The sequence below is a fragment of the Rosa chinensis genome, chromosome 5, assembly GCF_002994745.2.
Source record: "Rosa chinensis cultivar Old Blush chromosome 5, RchiOBHm-V2, whole genome shotgun sequence".
Lineage (NCBI taxonomy): Eukaryota > Viridiplantae > Streptophyta > Magnoliopsida > Rosales > Rosaceae > Rosa > Rosa chinensis.
In genome coordinates this window covers 66,622,312-66,648,001 of record NC_037092.1, presented here as the reverse complement: position 1 = coordinate 66,648,001, position 25,690 = coordinate 66,622,312, and the positions used below count along the sequence as shown (strand labels likewise).

The 25,690-nt window shown below is 36.3% G+C and overlaps 4 protein-coding genes and 1 long non-coding RNA gene across 7 annotated transcripts; 2 read left to right on the top strand and 3 right to left on the bottom strand.

The window, feature by feature from the left end:
- Window positions 1-279: 279 nt before the first annotated feature.
- On the bottom strand, window positions 280-10,192 carry LOC112164874 (V-type proton ATPase subunit a1). Of its 2 annotated transcripts, XM_024301213.2 has the most exons (18): window positions 9,801-10,191; window positions 8,121-8,165; window positions 7,450-7,572; window positions 7,153-7,260; window positions 6,356-6,469; window positions 6,102-6,275; window positions 5,883-6,020; window positions 5,401-5,508; window positions 5,142-5,249; window positions 4,416-4,564; window positions 3,672-3,825; window positions 3,393-3,553; window positions 2,254-2,460; window positions 1,957-2,140; window positions 1,780-1,863; window positions 1,325-1,518; window positions 1,172-1,231; window positions 280-1,026 (listed from the first exon to the last, which is right to left on the bottom strand). In XM_024301213.2, exons 1-18 carry the CDS (start codon window positions 9,942-9,944, stop codon window positions 819-821), a joined length of 2,463 nt encoding a protein of 820 aa, XP_024156981.1. In that variant the 5' UTR covers window positions 9,945-10,191; the 3' UTR covers window positions 280-818. The 2 variants fall into 2 exon arrangements, with proteins under 2 accessions (XP_024156981.1, XP_040362255.1); XM_040506321.1 differs by lacking the exons at window positions 280-1,026; window positions 1,172-1,231 and having other exon boundaries at window positions 1,332-1,518; window positions 1,780-1,879; window positions 9,801-10,192.
- A 3,124-nt stretch (window positions 10,193-13,316) lies between these two features.
- On the top strand, window positions 13,317-15,586 carry LOC112167128. Its single transcript, XR_002923606.2, has 3 exons — window positions 13,317-13,554; window positions 14,447-14,600; window positions 15,227-15,586. It is a non-coding gene; the product is annotated as an uncharacterized LOC112167128 (long non-coding RNA).
- Window positions 15,587-17,027: 1,441 nt separating this feature from the next.
- Window positions 17,028-21,630, bottom strand: LOC112202158 (serine/threonine protein phosphatase 2A regulatory subunit B''beta-like). The gene is made up of 5 exons (XM_040505934.1): window positions 21,609-21,630; window positions 19,535-19,782; window positions 18,740-18,845; window positions 18,496-18,595; window positions 17,028-17,351 (listed from the first exon to the last, which is right to left on the bottom strand). Exons 1-5 carry the CDS (start codon window positions 21,628-21,630, stop codon window positions 17,339-17,341), a joined length of 489 nt encoding a protein of 162 aa, XP_040361868.1. The 3' UTR covers window positions 17,028-17,338.
- On the top strand, window positions 20,571-22,703 carry LOC112201817 (NEDD8-specific protease 1). Of its 2 annotated transcripts, XM_024342738.2 has the most exons (3): window positions 20,571-20,757; window positions 21,135-21,203; window positions 21,759-22,703. In XM_024342738.2, the coding sequence occupies exon 3, from the start codon at window positions 21,779-21,781 to the stop codon at window positions 22,454-22,456; it is 678 nt and encodes a 225-aa protein (XP_024198506.1). In that variant the 5' UTR covers window positions 20,571-20,757; window positions 21,135-21,203; window positions 21,759-21,778; the 3' UTR covers window positions 22,457-22,703. The 2 variants fall into 2 exon arrangements, with proteins under 2 accessions (XP_024198506.1, XP_024198504.1); XM_024342736.2 differs by lacking the exon at window positions 21,135-21,203 and having other exon boundaries at window positions 20,572-20,757.
- Window positions 22,704-22,964: 261 nt separating this feature from the next.
- Window positions 22,965-25,009, bottom strand: LOC112201816 (NEDD8 ultimate buster 1). The gene has a single exon (XM_024342735.2). The coding sequence runs from the start codon at window positions 24,982-24,984 to the stop codon at window positions 23,269-23,271; it is 1,716 nt and encodes a 571-aa protein (XP_024198503.1). The 5' UTR covers window positions 24,985-25,009; the 3' UTR covers window positions 22,965-23,268.
- Window positions 25,010-25,690: the final 681 nt, after the last annotated feature.

Here is a 25,690-nt window from a genome sequence, read left to right as displayed (position 1 = left end):
AACTGACTCCTGCATTTCCTCATGTTTACTTCTTGTATACAGATTATGGAGTCTAATAGTCGAGCTAGAAGTGATGATTATTTTCAGATGCTCACATGGAGTTCCTCCTGAAGACCTTATATTTGATTACTGAAGCATGCGTAGAGGATTGTTTGGGATCATCTGATGGTGATGCGATTTGGGTAGGAAAATCCCAGTAACGTAATAGGGTGCTTATGGTGTAAGCATGTTTATCAAGGAGTAGAATTTCCTCGTCATCAAATTGATAAAAGATGAACATCTTAAAAGTATGAAACTATCCCAAAGATCACCGCTTTTACAAATGAATTTCATTAAGATTGTGATTCATGACTAGACTTATACATCAATATTTATAAAGAATTCGAGGTCAGTTCCCAGCAAAATCCGCACTTCACGTGCATGTGTGTAAGCTAAATAAACTAAGATCCCAGAAAAGCCTACATTGTATAATGATTCCCAAGCTCCTCTTTACAATTGGTGGATCTAATCCTCTCCCTTCCCTTTCGACAAGACATAAAAGAGGTACAGTTAAGTAAATATACCTGTGAAGGGGAACCATGACTCTGTGGAACCCTTTTGTACCAAACCAATACACCAAAAGAATATGAGCCAGGACTTTACATTTCTAGGTCAAAATCGAGAAGACCAAAACATGTTAACCAAAGATGCATGCATCCTCTTCCTCTATGCCACCCAAAATGGGGCTTCTATCGATTGCATTTTGGTATTGAGAAGTACCACTGCCTTCTCCATGCAACATACACTTCCGGAACTAAGAAAACTGTTATACAAGTGGACTAATCTTCATCCTCAGTAGCTATGGAGGCGAAGGAAAAAGGTTTGAACTTATACCCATCACCAAGGTAGAACTTATTTTGAAATTCCACCCAATGAAGACGCAAGGCATGAAGAAAAGCGCTGAGTGTCTCCATCATGAGCAATATGAAGGCAGTTGCAAAGGCAAAAACTGCTAACCCAATTAACCGGATGATAAAGCTGTCATACCTGTTACAATTATTTTTCCAAAGAACCATTAGTAATTGAAGGGCATGATCAGATAAAAGAATGAAGAAAAAAAAAAGAAAGGAAGAGAAAACTAAAAAGCTGAGTGCGTGTATGCCACGATAAAGAATGAAAGGTTGGAACTCACCCCCAGGCGAGGAGAAGGACTTTCTCATAGAACACAGTTGACAACTCTGAGTGGGCCAAGCTGTAAGAGCAGTGAAAGAGATTAAGAAATAGCACTATGGATAAAGAAAACCACATAATAAGCACAAATACAGTGAATTAAGCACAGGTATACCTCAAAGCCCACAATCGAAGGTAGGACGCCGTATTTGAAACTGCACCAAGAACAAACTCTATGGAGTGTATCATCTGGTGCACAAACACCTCACTGAAATTAAACTCCTCATGATGTTGCCTCACAGGATCAGTTTCCACGTCAAGATCCATTTCAGAGGTACCAAGCATCCCATATGTGCGACCTTGAAACCTCTGGAAAATAAGAGGTAAGCATAGTATTATATCCTCCCAAGCTCCTCATGTCTCCAGTCAAATAGCTTTACGTAGTCAAACACTAATATACCCTAAACTGAGTCCATAAAACGAGTTGGGATACTAATTATCTAATATTCAATTTTTGTTTTAATATTTACAACAAAAAGAAACATCTGATCAAAGTTTTTGTAACTTTCATCGCTTTAGTGATTTTCTTAAAACTCTGAAACAGATGCTGGCCAAATAATAGCACAGTACCTCTGTATGACGCTTCCTCAAAATGAAAGGTTTTGGAAAGAGCATCCAGGGGACTGCAATTAGAGCCAAGAGTAACAAAATGATCTGCAAAAGCAGAGCCCTGTTAACTGTAACATAAATTAAAAACCGAAACAACTGAGTACACAAAGTAACAACCAAGAGAGTTAAAACTCATGCCTGAAGTGGTCTTTGGCCCCAAAACAACTGATTTTCCCCAAGATCATCAGTTGGACTTAAGAACATGTAAATCATTACATGATAGAGGTCAGCCTTAGAGCCGGTGCACCACTTGATGACAACTAGAAGTGAAAGATATCCAAAAAGACTGTTAAGGAAGATCATCTGCGGCACAAACTGGTACCTAATAATTAAGAAGATGCCCAATACAAAAAAGTCAAATTCCTGTCAACTTCAATTGCAAGTAAAGACAACAATGGGGAAAATGAAAAACATATGAAGAGAAGAGACACACACCTTATATCAATTGAGCTGCTGAAAAACCGTGCATTGAAGTAACTGAGAATAATTCCTACGTTCATTTGCGTCACACCCAACAAAATAGACAATTTCATTTTGAGAGAATTCAAAAAGGGCAGTTCTGAACGACTTCCACGCCAACTAGGATCCACACCAAATGGGTATGGATCTCTGTACTTGATTAAGCCAACAGTGTGTGCATCACTGCTCGCAAGAAGACAGATTTTAAGAATACATGACAATATTTAGTCAGCTTTCATCTGAGAAATGCCATATGTTCACCCAGTGGGAATGCATAACCACAACATAATAATAAATGCCTGAAGGACAGTTATAACTTAAGTAAAATCAGAATTCAGTAATCAATTTGAATAAAATGTGGCATGGGGAAAGGGGTGCTAGTTGCAAGAAAAGCAAAGCTTCCTGATGGGTATGAAGCAAAAACAGTGACCAGACAGTCCTAAGTAGTACAACACCAAACTCCTAAATCAAGACAAGATGAGGTCCCCACCCATCCAGAATGGTAGAGAATAATTAACTTTTAGATCAGTGAATTGGTATAATACTTCTGGGTGATGCAAACACGAAGTTTCAAATAAAATACATAATGTGGAAAAGCAGTGCAATGACAGAAGCACATAAAATCCAGAAACCTAATATCCCAAAGCATATTTATCTAAGCAAGCCGCTGCAGATGACTTCAATACATGTTACAACACATAAACGCAACTGACACATGTCCAGCATATAAGTATATTCCAAAACATCCAAATAACATAGATGTCTCCTATGTTGGGAATGAGTTACCACAACATTCTTGCACATTATAGGCCCACTGATGAAATTACCTTAACAGTACACAATATGTATGAGAGATTCCCCATACTACAAAGAGAAATGGAGAATCCAGCTAGCACCGAACAGGATGCCTAAAAGTTCTTCTAGACAACAATTACTATATAACTAAAAAAAAAACCTATTTAATTCACATCTCCACTAGACAGACTATAGGAGCAGATCATATACAATATACAACAACTACATATGTAAAAAGGAAAATATATACTCAAGTACAGTTGAAGCCAGAAAAATCAACAGAAAAGTGCTAGTAATTGAAGATCTAAAATAAAAACTACCTGCAAGAAGCATCTCTGCATTTGTAAGCAGACCCACCAAATATGTGAAAAGGGACAGAGAAGAACTCATTGTAAATCAACCCACAGTAAATTGAGAACAGAGACATTAAAAGAAGTACATAACGCCCACCAAATAGCATCTCCATAAAGCTCCCGAGTTTCTGTTAAGGATTAATAATAATTATTATTATAACAGTAAGAAAAGTGGGAAAGCCACAAGTTTCTCAGATGATAAATTTCCTCTTAAATTTCAGGGCAAGAATTTGGAAAGAGACAGACCTGAGCACTGAGCTTTCTTTCACGGGCTATAAGAACTAATGCTCCCATCAACAAGCATATTCCATGACCCCAGTCCCCAAACATCACAGCGAAAAGAAATGGAAATGTAATAACAGTGTACACTGCAGGATTTGCTTCTTGATATCTTGCTACACTGCCAAATTCATTAGACACATATCAGTTCCATGGCTTGAACTGATTATAGCACAGCTAGCTAATGACTTGCTCTAAATGGCAATTTAATTTATATATTGATATACACACAATTCTTTGTTATAAAAACACCTAACACTATAGCTACTAAATTGAGAATTCTTGCCCCATCACGCACTCTGGAACTGACCATCTTCTCTTTGTTCCTTTCTTTTTTTTCTAATCCCAATGCAATCTGCTGCAATGATTTCATACAACTCGCAACTTTACCTAACATTCTACAATGTTAACTGATGTTTTAAATGAAATTACCGATTTAAATTTTGTTACATGTGAGGACAAAAACAAGATTATCAGAATTTAGTTATATACTAAAATCCATGTGGCAGATACCCACCATGCATTCATATTCCATCCTTATATTAACCCTATCTAAATAATCGTGAACAAACAGAATTCATCCAGAATCCCACCATTTGTAAGATCCCTTGCCTGTTATTGCAACGAAAATTATGCACTAATCTAAAAACAACTTTGTTTTTCATAAGTAAAGAAAGAATAAAACTTCATAAGTGGTATATTTTAACTAACCCATATGCATCAACAATTTCCTGAAATGCACTTGTGAAGTTGTTGGTTCTAAAATATGTAGGAGGTGATTCTATTGCATCCATCACATGAAATATTACACCCACTTGTGAATTGCTATCAAATGTTGCACGTTCCAATGCCTCCTGAATCTGTTGGATAAAAAAAGATTAAGAAAAGCAAAAAGTAAAAATTATTAATAATGAGCAGAAAGAATTTAAAGATATTTTAAAGATGCATTTACCATTAACATTATTCAGAAGATCCACCAGTGCTAAAATCAGATCTTTGCAATGACCCCTTAGTAAAGCATAAAAGATAGGCAAGATCTGATTTTGCCTTAGTAATTGGATTATTTACATACGATAACTAAATTTTTGTAAATTTAGCAATATTATTCTTCCATACATAAAATAAATAAATAAATAATTAGAAAGACCTTTGATATGTAACAACAATACTTACGTGAGCATACATTCATGTATTAAAAGTTAATTAGTTACATCTCACAAATACATAATCAATAAATAAGTCAGTCATGGTTGACAAAACTCTTCTCTTAAATAATAGTATAGATGGAGATAGAAGATTTAATGAGACCTAATCCCAAAAAAAAAAAAAAAAAAAAACTATTGTATTACTGTAAAAATTATGGGCAAAGGCACGGTATCTAAACATCCCACACAAAAGTAATGATGGAATAGAAAAATAATACCAAAAATAAATTACCTTTGTTTTTGCAAATATAGGACACCAGCCTTCTCCAACAAGGCATTTTTTGGTAACATCAAAGTTTAACATGTTCAATGTATCATATACAGCTTTCTCCCTTCTTACCTGAGAACAAGTAGAAAACATGACATAGTTGTAATATAGGGATATAGCTCAACCACACTCCCACCTTTTGTCATAATAAATCAATATTCTTTGTATCTCAGATGAATGCAATATTAGTTAACAAGAGGGGGAAAAAGTAGCAACAGCTTACCATGTTCATCCATTTTGCCAAGTGAAACCCTACAGAAGTAAGGGCCTTATTTCTGTGGCGAATCCCTGCATCCAAAGTTGCTTCCAATTCAGCAAGACGTGATGAAACCTGCAAAAGAAAACCTGGTACTTTAAGCATGAATGCATGATCGAAGAGTATTGATTATTTGTTACTATAATATATCTCTTTGGTAATAATCTCTACGTTAAAGACACTATCATGTTAACCAAGACCTGCAAACAGAAGCTATTTAGAGCATGAAGTATTGAAGGGATGAGGCTATCAAGCGCTTGTCAAGATCTACCATTCAGATAGCAGAATGAGAAGTTTTGTGACATGTTGGAACCAAAAAACTAAAAGATCATTCTTTTTTATTTATTCTCTTGAGGAAAAAACACCGTCTCTTTAAGCTTGAAGTTCTCTCCCATTCAAGATAATATAAACTGCCAATATTCCGAGGCCAACTGATACTATTTACTTACTTCTCTAGTTATTTGCCTCTGCTTAGTTATATCTTCAGGAACAGGGTAGCAATTTGCACCAAAGGCCTCACAAATTTTCAGAATCTTTGCTTTTGCCTGCAACCCTGAGAAGAAGACTACAAAAACTGTCTGCTCAACCTGAAATAATTAAAGGAATTAGTAAATTTGATCTTGCACAATCAAAAAGCAGATATTGATAATACTGAGGCGGAATGAAACCATTTCAGTAGATAAAGGATCCATGATATGTTCATCTGCTGGTGCTTGGTTGAAAAGCATATTTCCCCTTGTAGCACGAAACAGCATCCTCTCAAACCTTAGAGCTTTAGATTTACAAATAATCCCACTAACAAAATTCAAACCAGATTGATCTGATGATCCCCGTCTGATATCCTGTGTACTGTAATAATTAATTACAAATTAAATGATACAGAAAGGTTTTGCACCCAAATTAAGCCATGCTAATTATTTACCTGCTCCAGCAATGACACTGAATCACCATAATCATTCATTGAGTAAACATTCTCTTCTAGTTCTGTTTCCTCTGCGACAGCATGGCTATTACTTGAAACAAGAAAACCAATTGCCTGAAATTGCCCACAAAATAGGTAAGGCACAGGAAAAAGTATTTGAAAGGGAATGGTTATAATTATTGCTTCCTAAAAAAATAAATTCACATATAGTTTATGAATGAAAGCATTGAATCGTAAAATGGAAGTTGCATAAACCCACTGACATTACTAAGACCTAAAAAAAAAAAAAGTTATTTCATTTTCGACTATGAACCTAAGACAGATCAAATAGCAATTTTCTGACACAACAACAAAATTAACAGGTTAGTATAGAATTTTAATTAAAGCAAACCAACAAATTGTATGACCAGCTAACACGAGCCGAGATAATGTCTAACAATACCCACCTGACATCTACGCATCTCTTTTCATCCAGACTATGGTTCCTAGTCACTATCACTAGTTTTGTGCTTTCTTAAGAAAAGATTATTAGCTTCTACAATATCGAGACATCATATCAAGTTGAAAATAGTGACAAATGTTTTATTAACTTAAGAAAAATTAATTCCTTTTGGTGCTCCCAAGGGATTAGTTTTCATTCTAATAAACAACAAAAAAGGGGGTTGGCATAACCTAGCCTTCAATTAACCCATGCACACACATGCAGCACAAATATTTTATGAACTACTAAAAACAGAACAGCTGATACGAGGCTGCAAATACACCACCAATATGGAGAGAATAAAAAGGAATATTACCTTTTGTAATACCATCTTGAACTCCAGGAGCTCATTGTATGATTGTCGAAGTCTTTCACTATTAGAGTTCATTTCAATTAGCTCATGTTCGTGCTCACCAAGTTGAAACTGGAATTAAGAAATACAAACATGAATGTTATCAGTTTACAAGAAATTGCTCCATGGATAAGGGTGCAATTGGTTAGTGCCATTTTAAACAATATGTTCCAGCTTAACATTACTATTACTCTTGCAAACTTAAAACTACAGACAGAGAAAGAGGAAGAACAATGCTAGAGCAGCGATATAGAAATAGACCTCTAATTCCTCCAACTCGATATCTGGTTGTGAAACAGGACGTATAGACCCAAGCAGCCCAGCTTTACTGATTTGATCCTTAAAAAAGCGCAGCTTTCTTGACATCTCTGCACATCGCTTCACCTATGGAAATCCTCACAAAAATAGAAACAAATAAAATAAATAATATTGCTAACTGTGAACAACTTCGCCACCAACTATCGAATTATGATGATAAAACAATCTTCAGTAACTTTTCAATGAAGTTGGTTTCAACTTCCAAATGTCATCAGAATTATGAATTTTATAAGTACATAAACAGTTTTCAATTAGTTTAGATTGCAGGTGGAGAAAACATACAATAGAATCATGTCCTAGTTTAAAATCCATAAATTGTTATCTTCGTTAAACAAGCACAATGGGAGCATACACAATCAAGTTTTAAATGTTGGACAACAGAGTAATCAATCGCTTACTTATTCTTCTAGATCGCTACTTAAACTTCATGTCATGCAAGTAAAAAAACTGGCAGACTTGTTACACTCAATACCAAGGAAATTGCAAAAACCAGGCATTTAACATACAAGTATATACAAACATTCTGAAAACTGAAAAAGTGAAACTATTTAAGCAAGATGCTGCTGTCCAAAACATTGACATTGCAACTGTAGTCAAAGAGATCGAGTGGATACCTGATTAACAAAGGTTAGCTGGAAAGGGCTTTTATCAGCATTTAACTGCCAAAGAAAAGGGAAAAGAGAAAAAGAACATGACCATGAGTATATCAGTGCAATCAAAGAGACTGTATTTCAAATTCCTATGAAGAAACTATACACCAGATACCAGAAAAGAAAGAATAAGGATTTCAGTGTTTTCTTAGCATGTTTCAAATGCAAAAAATACATGAGTTGTGGCCCTAGAAAAGGGGACAAAACTTTGTTGTTATATACCTTGTGCAGCTAGATAGTTTCCACATTTGCACTATAGTCCAAGACAAACACCAGTAAAAGTAGAATATTTACAAATCACAAAAAAGAAGCAACTTTTTTTATTTTGGCCAAACGATTTTAGGGACAGTTTATTATATCCACCATTGAGCTAATAATATTGAGAACTTGTTCCCTTCAATTACTCATTTATAACAAAAGAAAATGTAAAATTTGAAGTCATGAAGTAGTTAGGTCCAACAGCAAGTCCAGTACATACTCAGTTTAATGCAAACTACCAGCAACATTTTCTATATACTAGTTATAAATATTAGAATAATAAACTTTTAAGATAGTGATTAATATCCATGTACATCAGCACTGTTCTTGTATCACTTTGAAAACCATATCATGAATGACTAATTACTCATACTCGTACACAAAATTTAATTTCTAAATGGATATGATAGTGTATATAACCCCACTTAAGTGTTCAATAAAGTAAATCCGGGAACATTAAAATTGCAAAACAATCCGCATTAAATATCGGTGTGCAGAATACCCATCTACTGGTTGACTTGTCAAGTAAAGTGGTGCTCAAAACTCCTTCAAAAACTGATGTATGCGAATCCCAGACACCAAAGGAGGTGATCTGTGTTCACAGAATCAAAAGGCCAAGTTTCCATCATGGCAGCACTTTGCAAACATAAGTATGGTTTTGTAATAACTACTTGAGGTTGGCAAGCCTAATCTAAAACAAACATAAAAAGAACACATTCAAGTCAAATGGAATACATAATTAAAATCAAAATCCCTTGATTGAGAGAAAGCTACAGCTTATGCAATTGCCAATTTGCTGTCTCCAATTAAGTCATAGAGAAACTTATATTTATTGACAAATGTGAGGCTTAAATATAAAACAAAATTATTCCTATTACACAAAACTTGCAATTGATTTTTCCACCATCAGGCTAGCGTACAACTTCCACATAATACTTAATCTACCATTACAAATGCCAAGGAACCTTTCCTTCTTGAAATGAAGAGAATAGAACTCTACGCAACCCCTTTCTAACTGAAAATTTATGCAATGCAACCAGATCTAAAATATTCCCAGCAAAAAGCTTCGAATACGCAATGCACTTCCAGTCCATGTAAAATTGATTCCTACATATAAACTACGTCAATGAGCCTAACAGAGCCTAACAATCAAAGCAACCATCCTTAGGATCAAGCAACAGTTTCAATTCGAAATATACATTCTTCAAACCCGAAAATCGAAATTCGTGATAAAACTCTACTATTCCTTTCTAAATTTCTCAATCGCGACTCCTAGGACATACTACGACTACTTAAACCACACAATGAAACAAAATCCGATGCAAAATTCTCCCTTACGATACCAAATCAAACAGAAATCAATGTAATAACGGATCGGAAACTTACGTCACGGAATTGGAGGAGGCCGATTTCGCCGAGATAGGAAATGGTGCGGTGAGCAGACTCGACGGGGATGATGAGCTGGACGAAGGTCATCTTCTCGGAGCGCATCAGATCCATGGAGGGCAACTTGTCCAGGAACTTCTCCATTTTTGACCACACCGGAAAACCGCCCCGGCGTTCGGCGATTTGGATCTGAGAGTCGCTCTCGCTGTCTTCTCAGATCTGAAACTGCTTCTTCGATGCTGTGAGAGAGAGAGAGAGTGACGGTGTTTCAGTTTCGGGTGTTTTGCTTATTTTTGTTGCCAACTGCCATTAGAATCGGAGAGTTCGCATCACTTTCAAGGCTCTCGGTCGAAGTTGGAATATTATAAACGCTTTGCCTCTTCTTTCCATTTTCTTTTTTATTATTATTTTTCGGTGGAGCCGCAGTGGGTTAGTTACGACTTTGGCAGGCAAGTCTGGTTATAAAGCATTCGGATCCGGGTATACACCAAGAGGATCACTACAGAGGGATTTGATCCATCGGTTCGGTTTTTTAACACTACGATCGGAGTCAGGTGACAATTAAGTGGATCGCTACTAAAAGAAAATTCGGTTTTATCACAGCTAACTCAACCGATATTATCTTCTCAAAAAAAAAAAAAAAAAACTCAACCGATATTATCATTTTTATTTTATTTTTTAGATTGATTGGTAAAAAAATAAATTGAGAACCGATTGTGACATAGTTGGTTAATCGATATATCAATTCGATTTTGGTTACTTTCAGCTGCAATGACTTTAACTGATTGACCTCTACGTGTCTAGCATTTATCTAAATAAAACCAATATCCATAATTTTAGTTTGAGCTATAGAGCATGCATTCCTTCATTTAAATCCATTGAAACCGGGCGCAAAAGAAAAATAATAATACTAAACAATAAATTAGCGTATAATAAAAAATATAAATTTCAATTCCATCCAGAAGAAGAATGGATAAGGATTTTTATCTCAAAATGCATGTATGACACATTTCTTAAAAAATCACTAGATAATTCTTCACTCTCTCAATATGAGAAATGCATATAGCCACACAACTTTCACCAAAACAAGGCATCGTTGGCTTTCAGGAATTAGTACTGTAAATCATTGGCTAAATAAAAACCATTTGGCAATCTGATATGTGCAATATAAACATAAAATACATCTTGTAAAGGAAAAAGTTTCATTTATCAATTTTTATTTGGCAATTTTTTTTATAAATATACTTTTAGATAGCCAGAAACAGTTTGGAGGAAAAAACGTAAGAAGAAAGAGAAAAGAGTTCTTTTTTCGATCATGGAGTTGTGTTAGATCCAACTGAGTAGTTCATTGGCTGATGTTGATGTCTTTTCATTGCCATTAAGAAAAAGACAAAGCATATTTAGAGTGGAGCTTGTCTTTTAAGCAACACTTCAGAACATGAGACGATAATACACTTTGAAATAATGCATTACATCACAAACATATAGAAGGGTTCTATCTAGCTATTTGGAATTTGGATACAAGTTCGCAATAGAGAATACAAAACAAATCCTAGCGGTCAAACATGTTTTCCATTGAAGAATTAGGCAATTTGTTTTCTCTAATTTAGTTCACACGACTTTAGGATTATCGTCACATTTGTACCGTTTGATCAATCCATTAGTCGTTAAAGTCTAAGTTTGTGTCCAACCTGTTGATTTTCAATTCCTCGTAAGTTTTGTGACAGTAGTACTTTTGTTAGTTTTTATGACTATTTTAGAGTATTGATGATTTGATGCTACAAACATGTTGTACTGAGTCAAGTTATAGAATATAGAGCAATTGCACATATGGGTTTTAACTCAAAAACATCAAATCACTGCTACAATCCTACTCGAGCCATACTTTAAACTCAGGTGCCAAATTACGAGCCTTTAAATTAGCTCAGGCGTAATAATGAGGAGACCACAACATCATTATTATGTAAACCACGAGAAAGAGGACTTCACATTTACTTGTCATGAATGAACGATAATACTCTAAACATTAGTGTAGCTACTAACATTGTAGTTGCTATAAAATGTCAAAGATAAAAATAGGGATTAATTTCAGTTTACCCTCCTGAGGTTTGGGGGTGAAATATTTCACCCCCTCTACTTTCAATTTTGAATTTTTACCCCCTGAACTTTTCAATTTCAATCAGTCGTGTCCAATTTTTACTGTTCCGTCCAAATTGGACGTTAAGTTTGACTTTTGAGGGTTAAAATGGTCATTTCAACATAAAAAAATAAAAAATAAATTTTTTTTTCTTTTTTTAGTTTTTTTTTTTTTTCATTTTTATTTTGTCTTCAACCTATACGCCACAAATTATAATAAGTTTATAAAAACAAAAAAATACTCTAGGTGGTTGAAAGCTGCTAACTGGTCTATGATATTTGTAATATATCTCTGATAAAGTGAAGAATTTTAGGATATATCCCCAATAAAGTGAAGAAATATTTATAAAAATAATTTTACACATTATCTGTAAATAAATATCTGTATATCCCTAATAAAGTGAAGAAATATATGTGTAAAATCATTTTTGGTCTACGATATTTGTGATATATATCCAATAAATTTATTTACAGATAATGTGTAAAATTATTTTTTACAAATATTTCTTCACTTTATTGGGGATATATCCTAAAATTCTTCACTTTATCAGAGATATATTACAAATATCGTAGACCAGTTAGCGGCTTTCAACCACCTGGAGTATTTTTTTTGTTTTTATAAACCTATTATAATCTGTGGTGTATAGGCTGAAGACAAAATAAAAAATAATAAAAAAAAAACCAAAAAACAGAAAAAAAAAAAATATATAAAAAAAGAAGGGACAATGATAAAAGATGTCATTTTAAAGTGTCTTATGATAATTCAGACACCACAAATGTCCTTATGATAATTAAGGTCACCTATTAACAATATGCCATTAAAAATAACAAAAATTACAACTCATGCCATTCATATATATTATTGCAACTCAAGTACTATATTCAAAGCCGTTCCGGGAGCTTTTGCTTTCAAGGCCAAGAAATGGCCCGGCTCGCCTCACCAGATTCCCAAGCTCTACGTTAGCGCCAGTAACATCGAAGCTTGCTACACTCCGTCGTACACAATTTTTGTGGCGCGTTTGCTTCAACCGCCGATGATCAAAAGCTGTCCGATGATCCTTCCTCTCCATCTCTTGTCCCCCAACGACGCTCGCCACCACCGAGGAGCCTTTGACGGTCGACGTCACCAGAGATCGGAGCCAAACACACACATGAGACTCCAAAATGATCTCCTTACCAACCGGTTCGACTCTCTCCTCAATTCTCCCTAGTTTTTTCCAACTCTGGTATTTGTAATTGTAGTGAATTGAAGGTTCTGGAACTTGGATTGGAATCAGGTACTACACCTCTTCAAGGCTGCCGCCGAGATCACCGACTCCGATCCGCAAAACGACGGACGATGCGACGCCGCAGCACTCCGTGGCTTATGTTTCTCGATCTCCGGTGTCGCGGTGGGAAAGCAACTGCGAGGATCACATTTTCAAGTGATGGCGGGAGTGGGAAGAAGAAGAAAAAGACTAGGTTTTGGTTGAAGAAGAAGAAGAAGAAGAAGAAGGGAGTAGAGAGATCTAAAGGTGTGGTGAGGAGCAGAAGAAAAAGAGTGGGAGAAGATTTGGTGTTTGCTTGAAGAAGAGGAAGACTGTAGCTTCCAAATGTGGATCGTCTTCTGATTCCAAAGGTTGATCTCTAAATTGTGCTTCTGATCGATTTCTGTTTGGTTGCTGTGAAAATTATGAGGAATTATACTCAGTGTGTTTCTTTTATGGTGTTTATTGCTTTTCAATTTGATATTACTTTTGTGTTTGGTCATTACTGTTTGAAACTCTTGATTAGGATGTGTCAACTTTGTGAAACTTGGATCTGATTAGGCATTCACTTGAAATTCTTACTGTTAGAGGCTTATTCTTCATGATAATTAGGAAGAAGAACCAGAGCAGCAGCTGCAGCATAAAGAGCAGCTTCAGCAAGGTACCCTTACCTTGTTTATATATCCTAGAGCCTTATCAAGTTTCATGAACTAAATTGGAGTTAGATTACCTGCTTTCTTGGTAATGAATTGCAATGATTGACGGGAAGAATGGTTGGAAAAATTTTCAGGGTACCGGGTTGATAAATATTTTGTTCATTTTGGGAGCCTTCAATTTATATGTAACCAAGCAATTTTATTGAGAATTGGAGCTTTGCATTCTTATGGGGCCTAGAAGTGAATTAAGAATGGTTTAGATATGCTTGCTGTTACAGATTATGAAGCCAAATAGATTAGAATATGTCTTATGAAGTAAAAGTTACTTGGTTGACGTAATGATTAGAGATGGTTGAGTACTTGAATTGCTATTGTCTGATTATGGCAATTTCCTTACCATCATGGCTTCATGTAGAATGCTACAGACTTTTAAGCTACAGATTTTTAAAGCCCTAGAAATCTAACATTATGAAAACAAAAGGAAATAAGGAAATCTAACCTTATTGTCTGATACTGAGCTATTTTTGCATTGGAGCAAGAAGTACAGTTTGCTCCATAACCTTAGCAGTGTTACTGACATTTTCCTGATGGTAATGATTTAAATCAGGTGATGTTGGTGTGTGGGAGTTTCTTATTATTGGTAGCAGATTGTTGAATGACTTGATGCCTCTAGGTTGTCTTGAACTTTCAAGTTGTTTGGAATCAAGGAAACTGATGGTGCAGCTGCAATGTTCTCTCAACATGCTTGAACGAGATACTGGGTATGTTTTACCATTGATATCTTTTCTCTGACTGATATCTACTGACCAGATAATTGTTGCCTTTGCCAAATACAAGTCATTTATAGTAAAAAAAAAAAAAGTTACCAAATCCAATGGTTTGTACTTTGTAGCTAGTGCGTTGGTATGTATCTAATAGTATACAGACCCATATAGATCCATATTCTGCTTTTGATTAAGACATGTTTATGCATGAAGGGGAAATTTCTAATTTTTATGTGCTACCTACTCTAGTTATAAGGCATGCAAGACTCTTGACAACTTTTACCAGTTTCTATGTTTGATTAGTTTGTACTAATATATAAATAATAGTGTTGGGCTTGGTGGGTTTTACTAGTTTTACATGTAAAACAAAAAAGGAAAATTATGGTTCTTCCATGTAGCATTTGAATTTGTTGTTAATAATATGAAGTTCTGTTTCTTCGTCTATCTGCTTATTTGATTGAGGTAGTAGTGCTATTGTCTCTCTTAAATGTAGGTTTACTTGCCTAGTTGTCTGTAATGAAACTTTTCTTTTATTCCTATTTGTTAATGTCACCTGACATTGTGTACTTGTCAACAAACTGAATTATTCCATTGTTAATTGCTACATTTGACAAATTTGGCAGGTGATTTCAAGTTGTTGAGTAGCTTGAAAGTTTTGTGGGTCGTAGAGTTACAGAGAGAAGTAGAGAAGCAAAGGAGCGCTAGATCAACAAGAAAATCAGAATGAGTGGAGGCGGCATGGAAGCGGTGTCGTCTAGGCCACAAGAGGCTAATGGCCAGCACAAGAGGAATTTGCTATGGGAACTTTCTTGTGGTCCAACTAGCCCTTGCTGTTGTTCTTGTATCTAGTATGAGAGATTATACTTTTGTTAGGCGACTTTGTTAATTGTTTTCACTTAGTATGGTAATTGATTTGTTACTGATGTCTACCTAGCTAGTTGATCTTTGTGTGATGTTCAGTAATGATATCTGGGTTTTGCTGAGCTTGGTATGTGTGTTTTGTTCGATTAATAAACTTGATTCTTAGTTTCATTCAAAAAAAAAAAAATGAAAAAGAACAAAAGAGGTCTGTGGGTCCACCTGGCATACCGAATCAGCCTAAAGTCATTGGCCATGTTACAGTTATGAACATGTCAATGACCATGTCATTGTTAATTTCTGGTCAAGTCACTGTTAATCTCAAGTCATTGACAAAGTCACTGCCCAAGTCACTAATAACCACAAGTCAATAGCCATGTCACTATCCATGTCATTGTCAATCCTTGCCCAAGTCACTGTTAACCTCAAGTCATTGGCAAAGTCACTGACCACGTCACTTTCAATCCCTGACCAAGTTACTGTTAATCTAAAGTCATCGGCAAAGTCACTGACCATGTCACTGTAAATCCTTGGTCAAGTCACAGTTAAGATCAAATCACCGACAAAGATGAGCCACATCACATAATGTTAAGGAGGAAGTTGGGGGCCATGTCACAGTTATGAACAAGTCACTGTTAACCTCATGTCACTGGTCAAGTCACTAACCATGTAACTATCTCAAGTCACTGGTCATGTCACTGACCATGTCGCTGTAAATCATTGGTCAAGTGACAGTTAAAATCAAATCACCGACAAAGATGAGCCACATCACATAATGTTAAGGAGGAAGTTGGGGGCTATGTCACAGTTATGAACAAGTCACTGTTAACCTCAAGTCACTGGTCAAGTCACTGACCATGTAACTGTCTCAAGTCACTGGTCATGTCACTGACCATGTCGCTGTAAATCATTGGTCAAGTCACAATTAAGATCAAATCACCGACAAAGATCAGCCACATCACATAATGTTAAGGAGGAAGTTGGGGGCCATGTCACAGTTATGAACAAGTCACTGTTAATCTTAAGTCACTGGTCAAGTCACTGACCATGTAACTGTCTCAAGTCATTGACCATGTAACTGTCTCAAGTCACTGACCATGTAACTGTCTCAATTCACTGATCATGTCACTGACCATGTCGCTATAAATCCTTGGTCAAGTCACAGTTAAGATCAAATCACCGACAAAGATGAGCCACATCACATAATGTTAAGGAGGAAGTTGGTTAGTGACATGGTCAGTTACTTGGTTAGTGACATGTGATTAACAGTGACTTGACTATTAACTTGTGACTTGGCTAGTGACATGGTCAGTTACTTGGTTAGTGACATGTGATTAACAATGACTTGGCTATTAACTTATGACTTGGCTACTGACAGTTACTTGGTTAGTGACATGGTCAGTTACTTAGTTAGTGATATGTGATTAACAGTGACTTGGCTATTAACTTGTTACTTGGCTACTGACAGTTACTTGGTTAGTGACATGGTCAGTTACTTAATCAAACATAGAAGCATAGATTAATCAAACATGAATAAATCATTCCTAGATCGACACACAGACTTGAGTGATGATAAATGAGATTTAAGAAGAAATTCGAAGCTAGAAGAATAAAAAAAGGTGAAATTCTCAGTCTTACAAGAACCATGTAAAAAATGTTTCACAATGCTGATGGATAACAAAGGTAAATAAAACGAGAGCCTAGAGAAGGGTCGGATTTCGGTGTTGAAAAGTGTGGAGAGCTTGAGGAACTTCACGGTGGAAGTGAGGGTGTACTACCAGCCTGAAACATGGAAGGCAGTGAGTTGATCCCAGCAGCATTTGCACTAAGAGAGTTCCCTTGTGCACCGATAGAAATACTTGACGATGCATCATCAATTAGAGACTTGACCTGTCAAATCAAACAGTGAATGACCATCAGCTAAAACAAACTTGTATGATGACATGAATAAAAAACATTAATTAACTGTGAACATATAGGAGTATTATGAGGGTCCTGACTCTATAAGTAGCAAAGCTACATTTGTTATTGAACAAAGGGAATACAACAAAAGGCAGAAGGACTGCAAATGATACAAATATTGCACATATGCAGCAAGGTTGGAGTAAACATCTTTTCATTCTCCAGCTTAGTCAGCCACAGCAGCAAAACTACGAAGAACCAACAAGAGCTACAAAGTTGGAGTATAATGCCCTTCCTAAAACTATAGTGTATTATGATTATCAACTTTTAATTTTCCAAACCTTGATCAAGCACAAGGCTGGTCCGTACAATCTGCATTTCTATCATAGAAATGTGGTAAAAGAGCCACAAACCATGATTTGAAACAAACAATTATTTGCATGTGTGTGACGATCAATGAAACAAATTATATATGTAAACAAGTGGTTTCTATATAAGTTCAAAAGAATAATTGTATTGCATTTCTAGTGCAGTATAGCTCAAAGAAATCTCTAAGTCTGTATGCACCCTTGCTTTTAAGGCTAGTAACTGTAATGGATATGAGATGTATGTTGTCAATTACTTAGGAAAACATGTCAACACCAGCAGTTTCTTGAAAGACAATAATACAAAGTGAAAGAAGCAAAGTTGTTCAGTCAACAACGCTTAACTGTATTATAGTCGGAGTCTACTCAAATATATTACAAGATGTTATAGAGGTTTTACCTTCTTGCATATCTAGTCTAATATTGTTTAGAGAGCACTGCAATGATCTCATGTCTTTGTTGCAACATAATATTTAGCACTGAACCAATTTAAAGTTAGCAGAAAATAGGCTATCTAGTAATAGATGGTCTTCTTGATTTTATACTATAAAACATAATGTTATATCCAGATAGGGTAGATAGTGCTACACACACACACACACACATATATAGACACAGACATACAACATTGCAGTACATAATGACCACATATGAAAGACATGAGAACAATCATTTCATAGATATTTATTTTTTCTCAATTTGTAGAGTTCAGATCCCCCAATAACTAGGTCCTGTATCTAGTATGCTAAATTACATCAACTGCATACCTGGCCACTATCCCACTGCAGCCAGTATCTATCTCTCTAAAGAGAGAAGAAGATAAAAATGTTGGTAGCTTGCATACTTCCTTTGTAACCGTCTTAAATTCTGCATAAGCAAAAAAAAGTAATATGAACCCCTTACTAAAAACGAACTTATATTCCTTATCTCTGGAAAGTGCATTGGCAAAGAATAGAAAGAGAGGTTTTGTTTCTTTTATCTGCATAATAACAAATCAGATACACATCTTACCCTGCATTTGCAATCCATTCATATGACTGCTGAAAAGCTCATCAATTCTGGAAAGACGTTGTTTATTAAGTCCATTAGGTGGTGGACGACCATTTTGAAAGTAGAACTGCAAGCATACATACAACAATTTGAGAATCTATCAAAGGACCTTGACAACATAACAAGACCTCATTTTTTAAGTTACACAAGTAAATCTCAGTTTTTGCAGAAGTATTGAGTTCGACCTGGAGAATGGCTTGTCTCACTGGTTCACTAACCAGTGAACTTAAGACCTGAGAAGGCCCTTAGGCTCATTTCACAACTAGGTTAACAAAAATGAAAAACAAAAGATTACAATACCTATTGCATCTCTCCTCAAATTCAATTCTCCCTACTTTTCTACATTCCATTATTGTTTTGATAGTATCTCAATCCGATTCTTTTCCAATGTTCAGTAGCAACTAAATCAACATAATCAAGGAACTATATCTATCGTCTAATTTCAACAGAATTTATATCAATAAAAAGAATAACAACAATTTCTATAAAGAACATCAATTGAAGAAAAGAAAAACTAATCACAGATCAAAACTGTGGATAGATAAACCTATAATTTATACTTGAGAAATTCATGACAGTTCTAGATCGAAATTACGAGTTTGATAATTATGGATCAAATCCAGAATTAATGAAAATAGCATAAATAGTCCTATAATCGTTTCATCCAAAGCTCAATTCCAAAATCAAAGCCGCTATGAACAATCGCCTAATTTCTAATCTGATAAGCCAAATCTCTACTCTGATACAGCGAATTACCTCTGAAACCCGAACCACACTGCTTCCGGAACCGAAACTGCTCCGTTTCGGAGCCTCTAAGTGTGTGACGTAGACGGCGAGGTTCTGAGGAGGACGTCGGAGAAGAACTTGGAGAGCGCGGCGGTGATCGGCAACTGTTCGATTTGAAGGGAGACTTGGAGGATGGGATCGTCGTAGAGAGACCAAACGCAATCGGAAGCTAGCGATGGAGAGAGAAACTTGGAGACAGAATCTCCGATCAGATCGATCTGATCAAAAGAGATTTTCTCTCTCTCAGATTTTGAATGCACGGTTATAAACGTGTATTAGGTTCTAAGGGTAGAATGGGAGTCAAAAAAATTAAAACTGACCTTTTTTAACATTATTTCATTATTCATAAAGACTAAATTAATATTACTAATAATTTATAATGGCTCTTTTTATCAAGTGGGAAACTATGTGACCTTTTTATCATTTCACACTTTAATGTGACATTTTCCATCATTTCCCTAAAAAAGAAAGAAGAAGAAACTAAAAAACAGAAATGTTGAAGACAAAAAAAAAAAAAAAGAAGAAACAGAAAAAAAAAAAAAAAAACTAAAAAACAGAATTTTTTTTATTTTTTTATGTTGAAATGACCATTTTAACCCTCAAAAAGTCAAACTTAACGTCCAATTTGGACGGAACAGTAAAAATTGGACACGACTGATTGAAATTAAAAAGTTCAGGGGGTAAAAATTCAAAATTAAAAGTAGAGGATTTCACCCCCAAACCTCAAGGGGGTAAACTGAAATTAATATATCAAACTTCTGTTTATCAAACTTCTCTTCTTCGATTCCCCATCTCTGTTAATTTTTCGGACAATTTAACTCCACTCGTAGTCATTGATACAGAGTAAACGATCTGTTGAGTTCTTCCAAATAATTCAACTTGTAATTTTGAAAATTTCCCAGATCTAACCGTTAAAAAGTAAATGTAGTGTATATCAATCAATCACAGCCGTTTAACCATTTTCAATAATGTAAAATTAAATCTACATGTACGCCTGGGCCTGGCATATATATGTACAGGCTCGACACCAACAAAATCACCTGAACGACGACGTACTGCGCGAAACTGGAACCCGCCGCCTACACAATAAGCTTCTTCTTAAATCTTGATAGCAGGAGGATCACAACTCAAAGTAGAAGAAAACCAACCACACTTGCAGAGCTTCTCCTTGCCCAAATTCTCTGAATTTCTCAGTAAGTTAATTTCATTCTCTTACAATTGCTCGCATTTGTTCTTTGCATAAAAGAAAAAGAAAAGAAAAATTGGCATGAAAACCCTAGATTGTACCTCTAAGCTGAAAAACATCTGAACACAAACCATTAGATTCTCTGCTTCTTTGCTTCAAATTATGTTCTAGCCAAGCTTTTAATAAGTGGAGGAATTTGAAGAACTTCAAGATTTTCATTGTTCGTTGAATTAAGAAATTTTTAGTGAGAGTTGTAGTTAGTGGGAATGGGTTGCTTAGCTTTGGTTTTCATTGGGTGAGATTGGTCCCATGGGTATGCTAATACAAGACCTGAATATCATTACTGGTTGGACGTTGAGCTTAAGATTTGTGAATGAATTGCAGGGTGCTTAGATCTGTTGTTTCTGCAAAGATTACCTATTGTGGATAGATAAAATTGCTGAAAAGAAAAATGTGGGTAGATTAATGCTATTGCAACGTTCAGGATACGGATGGTGTGTACTTTTGGTTCGAAAAAATGATTTTGACTTATTGAATCAGATTTGAGAAGAACAAGAATGTGGGAACGTTGTCCCTACTTTTGTTAGTTTGGACCAAATGTTGAGTTCCTATTAGAAATGTAAGTTATATGTCAATGTCTTTGACACAGGGCGATGAATTTGTACATTGGCTCATTTGGGTTGTTGGTTGAAAGCATTTTGTGCAGGAAGCTAATTCGGAAAATAATGAGTTTAGAAGCGTGTGATTGTTTCCTCATCTTCATCAATTATATATCATTATTCAGTCTTCTTGTGTATAGGGGCTCTAAGGATAGTTGTGATGTTAGAGTTGTTGAGGGCCAAAATTTTGCTCAGGCACCTGTGAGCAACTGTCTGACCATTGTTATTACTTCAACAGCCTATTTCATTGCCATTTCTTACATTAGTTCATTACCATGTTTCTCAATTATAAGATCCTTTCTTCGAAATGGTAGTGGCGTAATACAGGGTTTTGACTTTTGTTGATCAGGAATACATCATCACTACCAAATGGCAAAAAGTAATCCTGATGAAAAGATTCTCAGCTACAATGATGTGGTACTTAGACGATCAGACTTGGATATCCTCAGCGGCCCATATTTTCTCAATGATCGAATCATCGAGTTCTATTTTAGTTATCTTTCATCATGCTCTGAGGAGATTTTACTCATTCCACCTTCAATTACATTCTGGATAATGAATTGCCCAGCTGAGAGCCTAAAAGACTTCCTAGACCCTCTTCATTTACCTGATAAGAAACTGGTAATCTTTCCTGTCAATGACAATGATGATGTGAGTGAAGCTGAAGGTGGATATCATTGGAGCCTACTTGCATTTGAGAGAAGCATCAACACATTTGTTCATCATGATAGCAATGGAGGGGGATGGAATAAAGGTCCCGCCAAACGACTTTATAATGCTGTTAAGAAATTTATGAGTGATTCCAGTTCAACAACTGAGCCCATTTATAAAGAGTGTACTGATTCACCACACCAAGTAAATGGTTACGATTGTGGCATGTATGTATTGGCCATTGCAAGGATAATATGCAGCTGGTATGGAAGTAAAGACAAAGATGGAGATAATATGTGGTTCTGTGCTGTGAAGGAACAAGTCACTCCATCGGCTGTCACTGCAATGCGAGGTGAGATCCTGGGGTTGATCAGAGGTTTGATGCCCAAAAAGTGAGCTTCAAGTAGCTTTCTGTAAGTCTGGAACTTGACATATAGTTAGCAGTTAGGTTACTCATTACTACTTCCCTTTACTCTTAGACCTGGGAACAAAAACCCTATGCAAGTCGAAGCATTTTATGGCATTGTTAAGCTTATGAAATTCAGGATTAGCAATTCCAGTGTGGGCTTACAGGTATTTACTGCCATTATTAGTAATACTTGTGTATGCAGGAAATAGCTCTACAATGCTTGTTTGCGTGGAATCTATGTTCTGTTCTGCTCTAAAATGCTACTTCTGCCTCGTGTTATTGTGTTCAAGCTTTTGTGTGTCCTACACAGAGTTGTACTTGCAGGACACACAAAATCAACCAAGTACAGTGAGCTTTGGAAAAGCTTCTGCTCTTATTTTATCTGTTTTCTTGAACTCTGACAATAATGGAAGAAAAACTGCAGAAAAGGCGGCAAGTTACCGTCGATATTAAGACTGCAAGACCAATACAGAAGAAATAATATCCGAATTGAAAAACTCAGAAGATGATTTACAAAAACATCTTCATCCGCATGAATATATATGATTCCACGATATTAACACCAATGCTCATGAAAATTAAAGGAAAAAAAAATATTTAAAAGAAAAAAAGAAAAAGAGAAATTTCATTAGATGCAAATGTCCATGCTAAATCAGTGTCATTTTAGATCTCTGCTATCAATAGTGACATTTTCATCTGGAACGCCACCACCATAGCTAAATTGATCACCTACTGTCTATTTCCACATCACAACAACATTATAAATCATTCCCACTGCATTATTGCCAAAGCCGATGTTTTACTGTGCTGAATCCAGAAGAACCAAGTACTTGGCTATGGCTTCACCTTCTTTGGTAACTTCAAGGTCATAGTCAGAGAGAGCGTCTTGTTGTGCCAGTTCTTCAGCAAGTTCACTCTCCATTTCTGCATCACGCTCTGATGCATTACTAGAACTTCCAGCTTGATCATTTTGATTCTGAAGCTCTGACGCATTACTAGAGCTGCCGGCTTGATCATTTTGATTCTCAAGCATTGAAGCAAGAGAATTCGCAATGTCACTAGCAGCATCAGATTGGCTATTGTTGTTATCAGAAACTGTGGAGATTGCCGCTGATTGGCTAACACCATTTGTTGGATTTGATGCTTGTAAGGAGAGTAATCGATGGATTACTTCGTCCATTGTCCCTCCAGCCTGCAAAGCTTCGTCTACTAATGATCTTTCAAAGCCCATGCGTACAAGTGCTTCAACTGAAGCATCTACCGCTCGGCGCTGACGTTTCCTTTTCCTTGATTCAAGTTGTTCTTGTATGGAAGAATTAGTTTCTGGATTTGTTAAATCATCTAATGCCTTCTCACTGTCATTCTCATTTCTTCTAAGCGCTTCAGCAGCAAGCTCTTTCTGGAACCCAATGAAGACCAATTCATTCAATCTCTCCAATTCCACAGCTTTCTTCAGGGGTGTCACACCATATGTCTTTTGCTCCTTAATTTCATGTTGCCGCCGGATATCATCTTCCCGTTTTTGGTCTCTCTTTGCCTTTTGCTCAACAAGAAAATCAACGGCACTGGAAACATCTTGATTGCTCATCCGCAAAGCCCTTTTTGCATCTAGTTCTTTAAATCCCATGCTCATCACTAGTGAAAGAGATTCATCCGACACTTGTAGCAGCCTGAACTTTTCTTGGGCAGAAGTCAGAACCTTCTTAGATTTGTCAACCTCACCACTATGATACGCCACCACCCCTTCAAGCAGCTCCAGTCTCAAATGTAGTGCACGCTCCGGATACCTACCTGCCTGAATCAGTCTCACACGAGAAGCATCCTTCCCGTGAGCTCTTTCGAGTCCTTCTCTAGCCTTCTCAAGCCGAACTCCCGCCACCGAGAGACGGTTGATGTCTCTGAGCATGAAATAACACCAAACCATATCAATTTGCAGTATAGAAGGATTGTCAACCAGCTCAATAACCTTGGGGTCGCATAGAGAGAAGGCCTCCTCTCCCATGCTCAACACCTCCAATGCATCTTTATAATTCTGTTCTTTAATCAGTTTCTTTGCATCTGTATGAAGCATCAGACCCATCATGATTGCCTGCTGATCAGTCTCGGTTCCCATCTTTACTTTCTTTCCGCTTTGATCTTCAAGTTCTATATTGAAGTCTTCAATTGGCAATGAACCATCTGCATGTCTCTTGGCCATTGCAGTCGCAGCTGCCTTGATTCGAGCCAATCTCCGAGAGCGTTCGCCTTCGGCCAACAACTCCTCACCCAAAGACTTGCCCTCCTGAGCACTAACCCTACTAGCAAGAACCTTAGAGTTGTTCTTAATACCTAATTGGGTCAAATTCTCGCTCCCATCTCCATCCTTCAATACTTTGCCTGCGCAGATCAGATTGATCGAGTTGGGCTCGCAGTTCGATCGCTTTGCAACCTCTTGTCTCAGCATTGATACTGTCCAATTGTCCAAGTCGACTTCTAGCACGCCCGCCCATGCCCCTGCAATTTTTACTTTCGCCATGAGAGAAATAGAGATCGAGGGGATCACAAAACCCTAATTTATAAAGAGAAGTCATTTTCCAGCTCGGTTTTGGTAGGACCTCTCTCTCTGTTAGTATGCTATACGTACTGCTACACCGAGCATATTTTATAGGACTCTAATCTAATCCTACAATTTATTGAAAATATTTTCACGATATAGACAAAGAAATCGAAACCAAAACCAAATAATAGGAAACCATAATCCTGCAATTATAAGAAAACCGTCAAATTCCTCCTTGGAAAAGGAAGCTTGGTGGAATCATGAACAGGTTTTTGTCAGTTAATCTTGAAGTTCTAGCCAGAATTTTTCATTCTCGTCCTTTTTGTTATTTTTAATTTTATTTTCAATCCATAAACAAAATTAAATTTATGTTCTTATACAAAGAAGTTTTTCTATTGGAGTGTCTAAATTTTGCTTACTTGACCTCCCAGTTTTATGAATTAGTAAACCATCCTCCATTCCTCCCATAAAATGACTAGGTACAATGATTATTAAAATACACACACACACATACAGATTTTATTCAGAGCGGAGCTCCGCTTTGAAATTAACGTGTGAAGTTCGAGTTTTTTGTCACTTTTCGGTCGCATATCCACATCTCGACCATTCAGTTTTTAGGTACTACTGTGTAGATCATCTCTGCAAATTTTCAACCAAATTGATAATCGTTAAGATATTGATAACT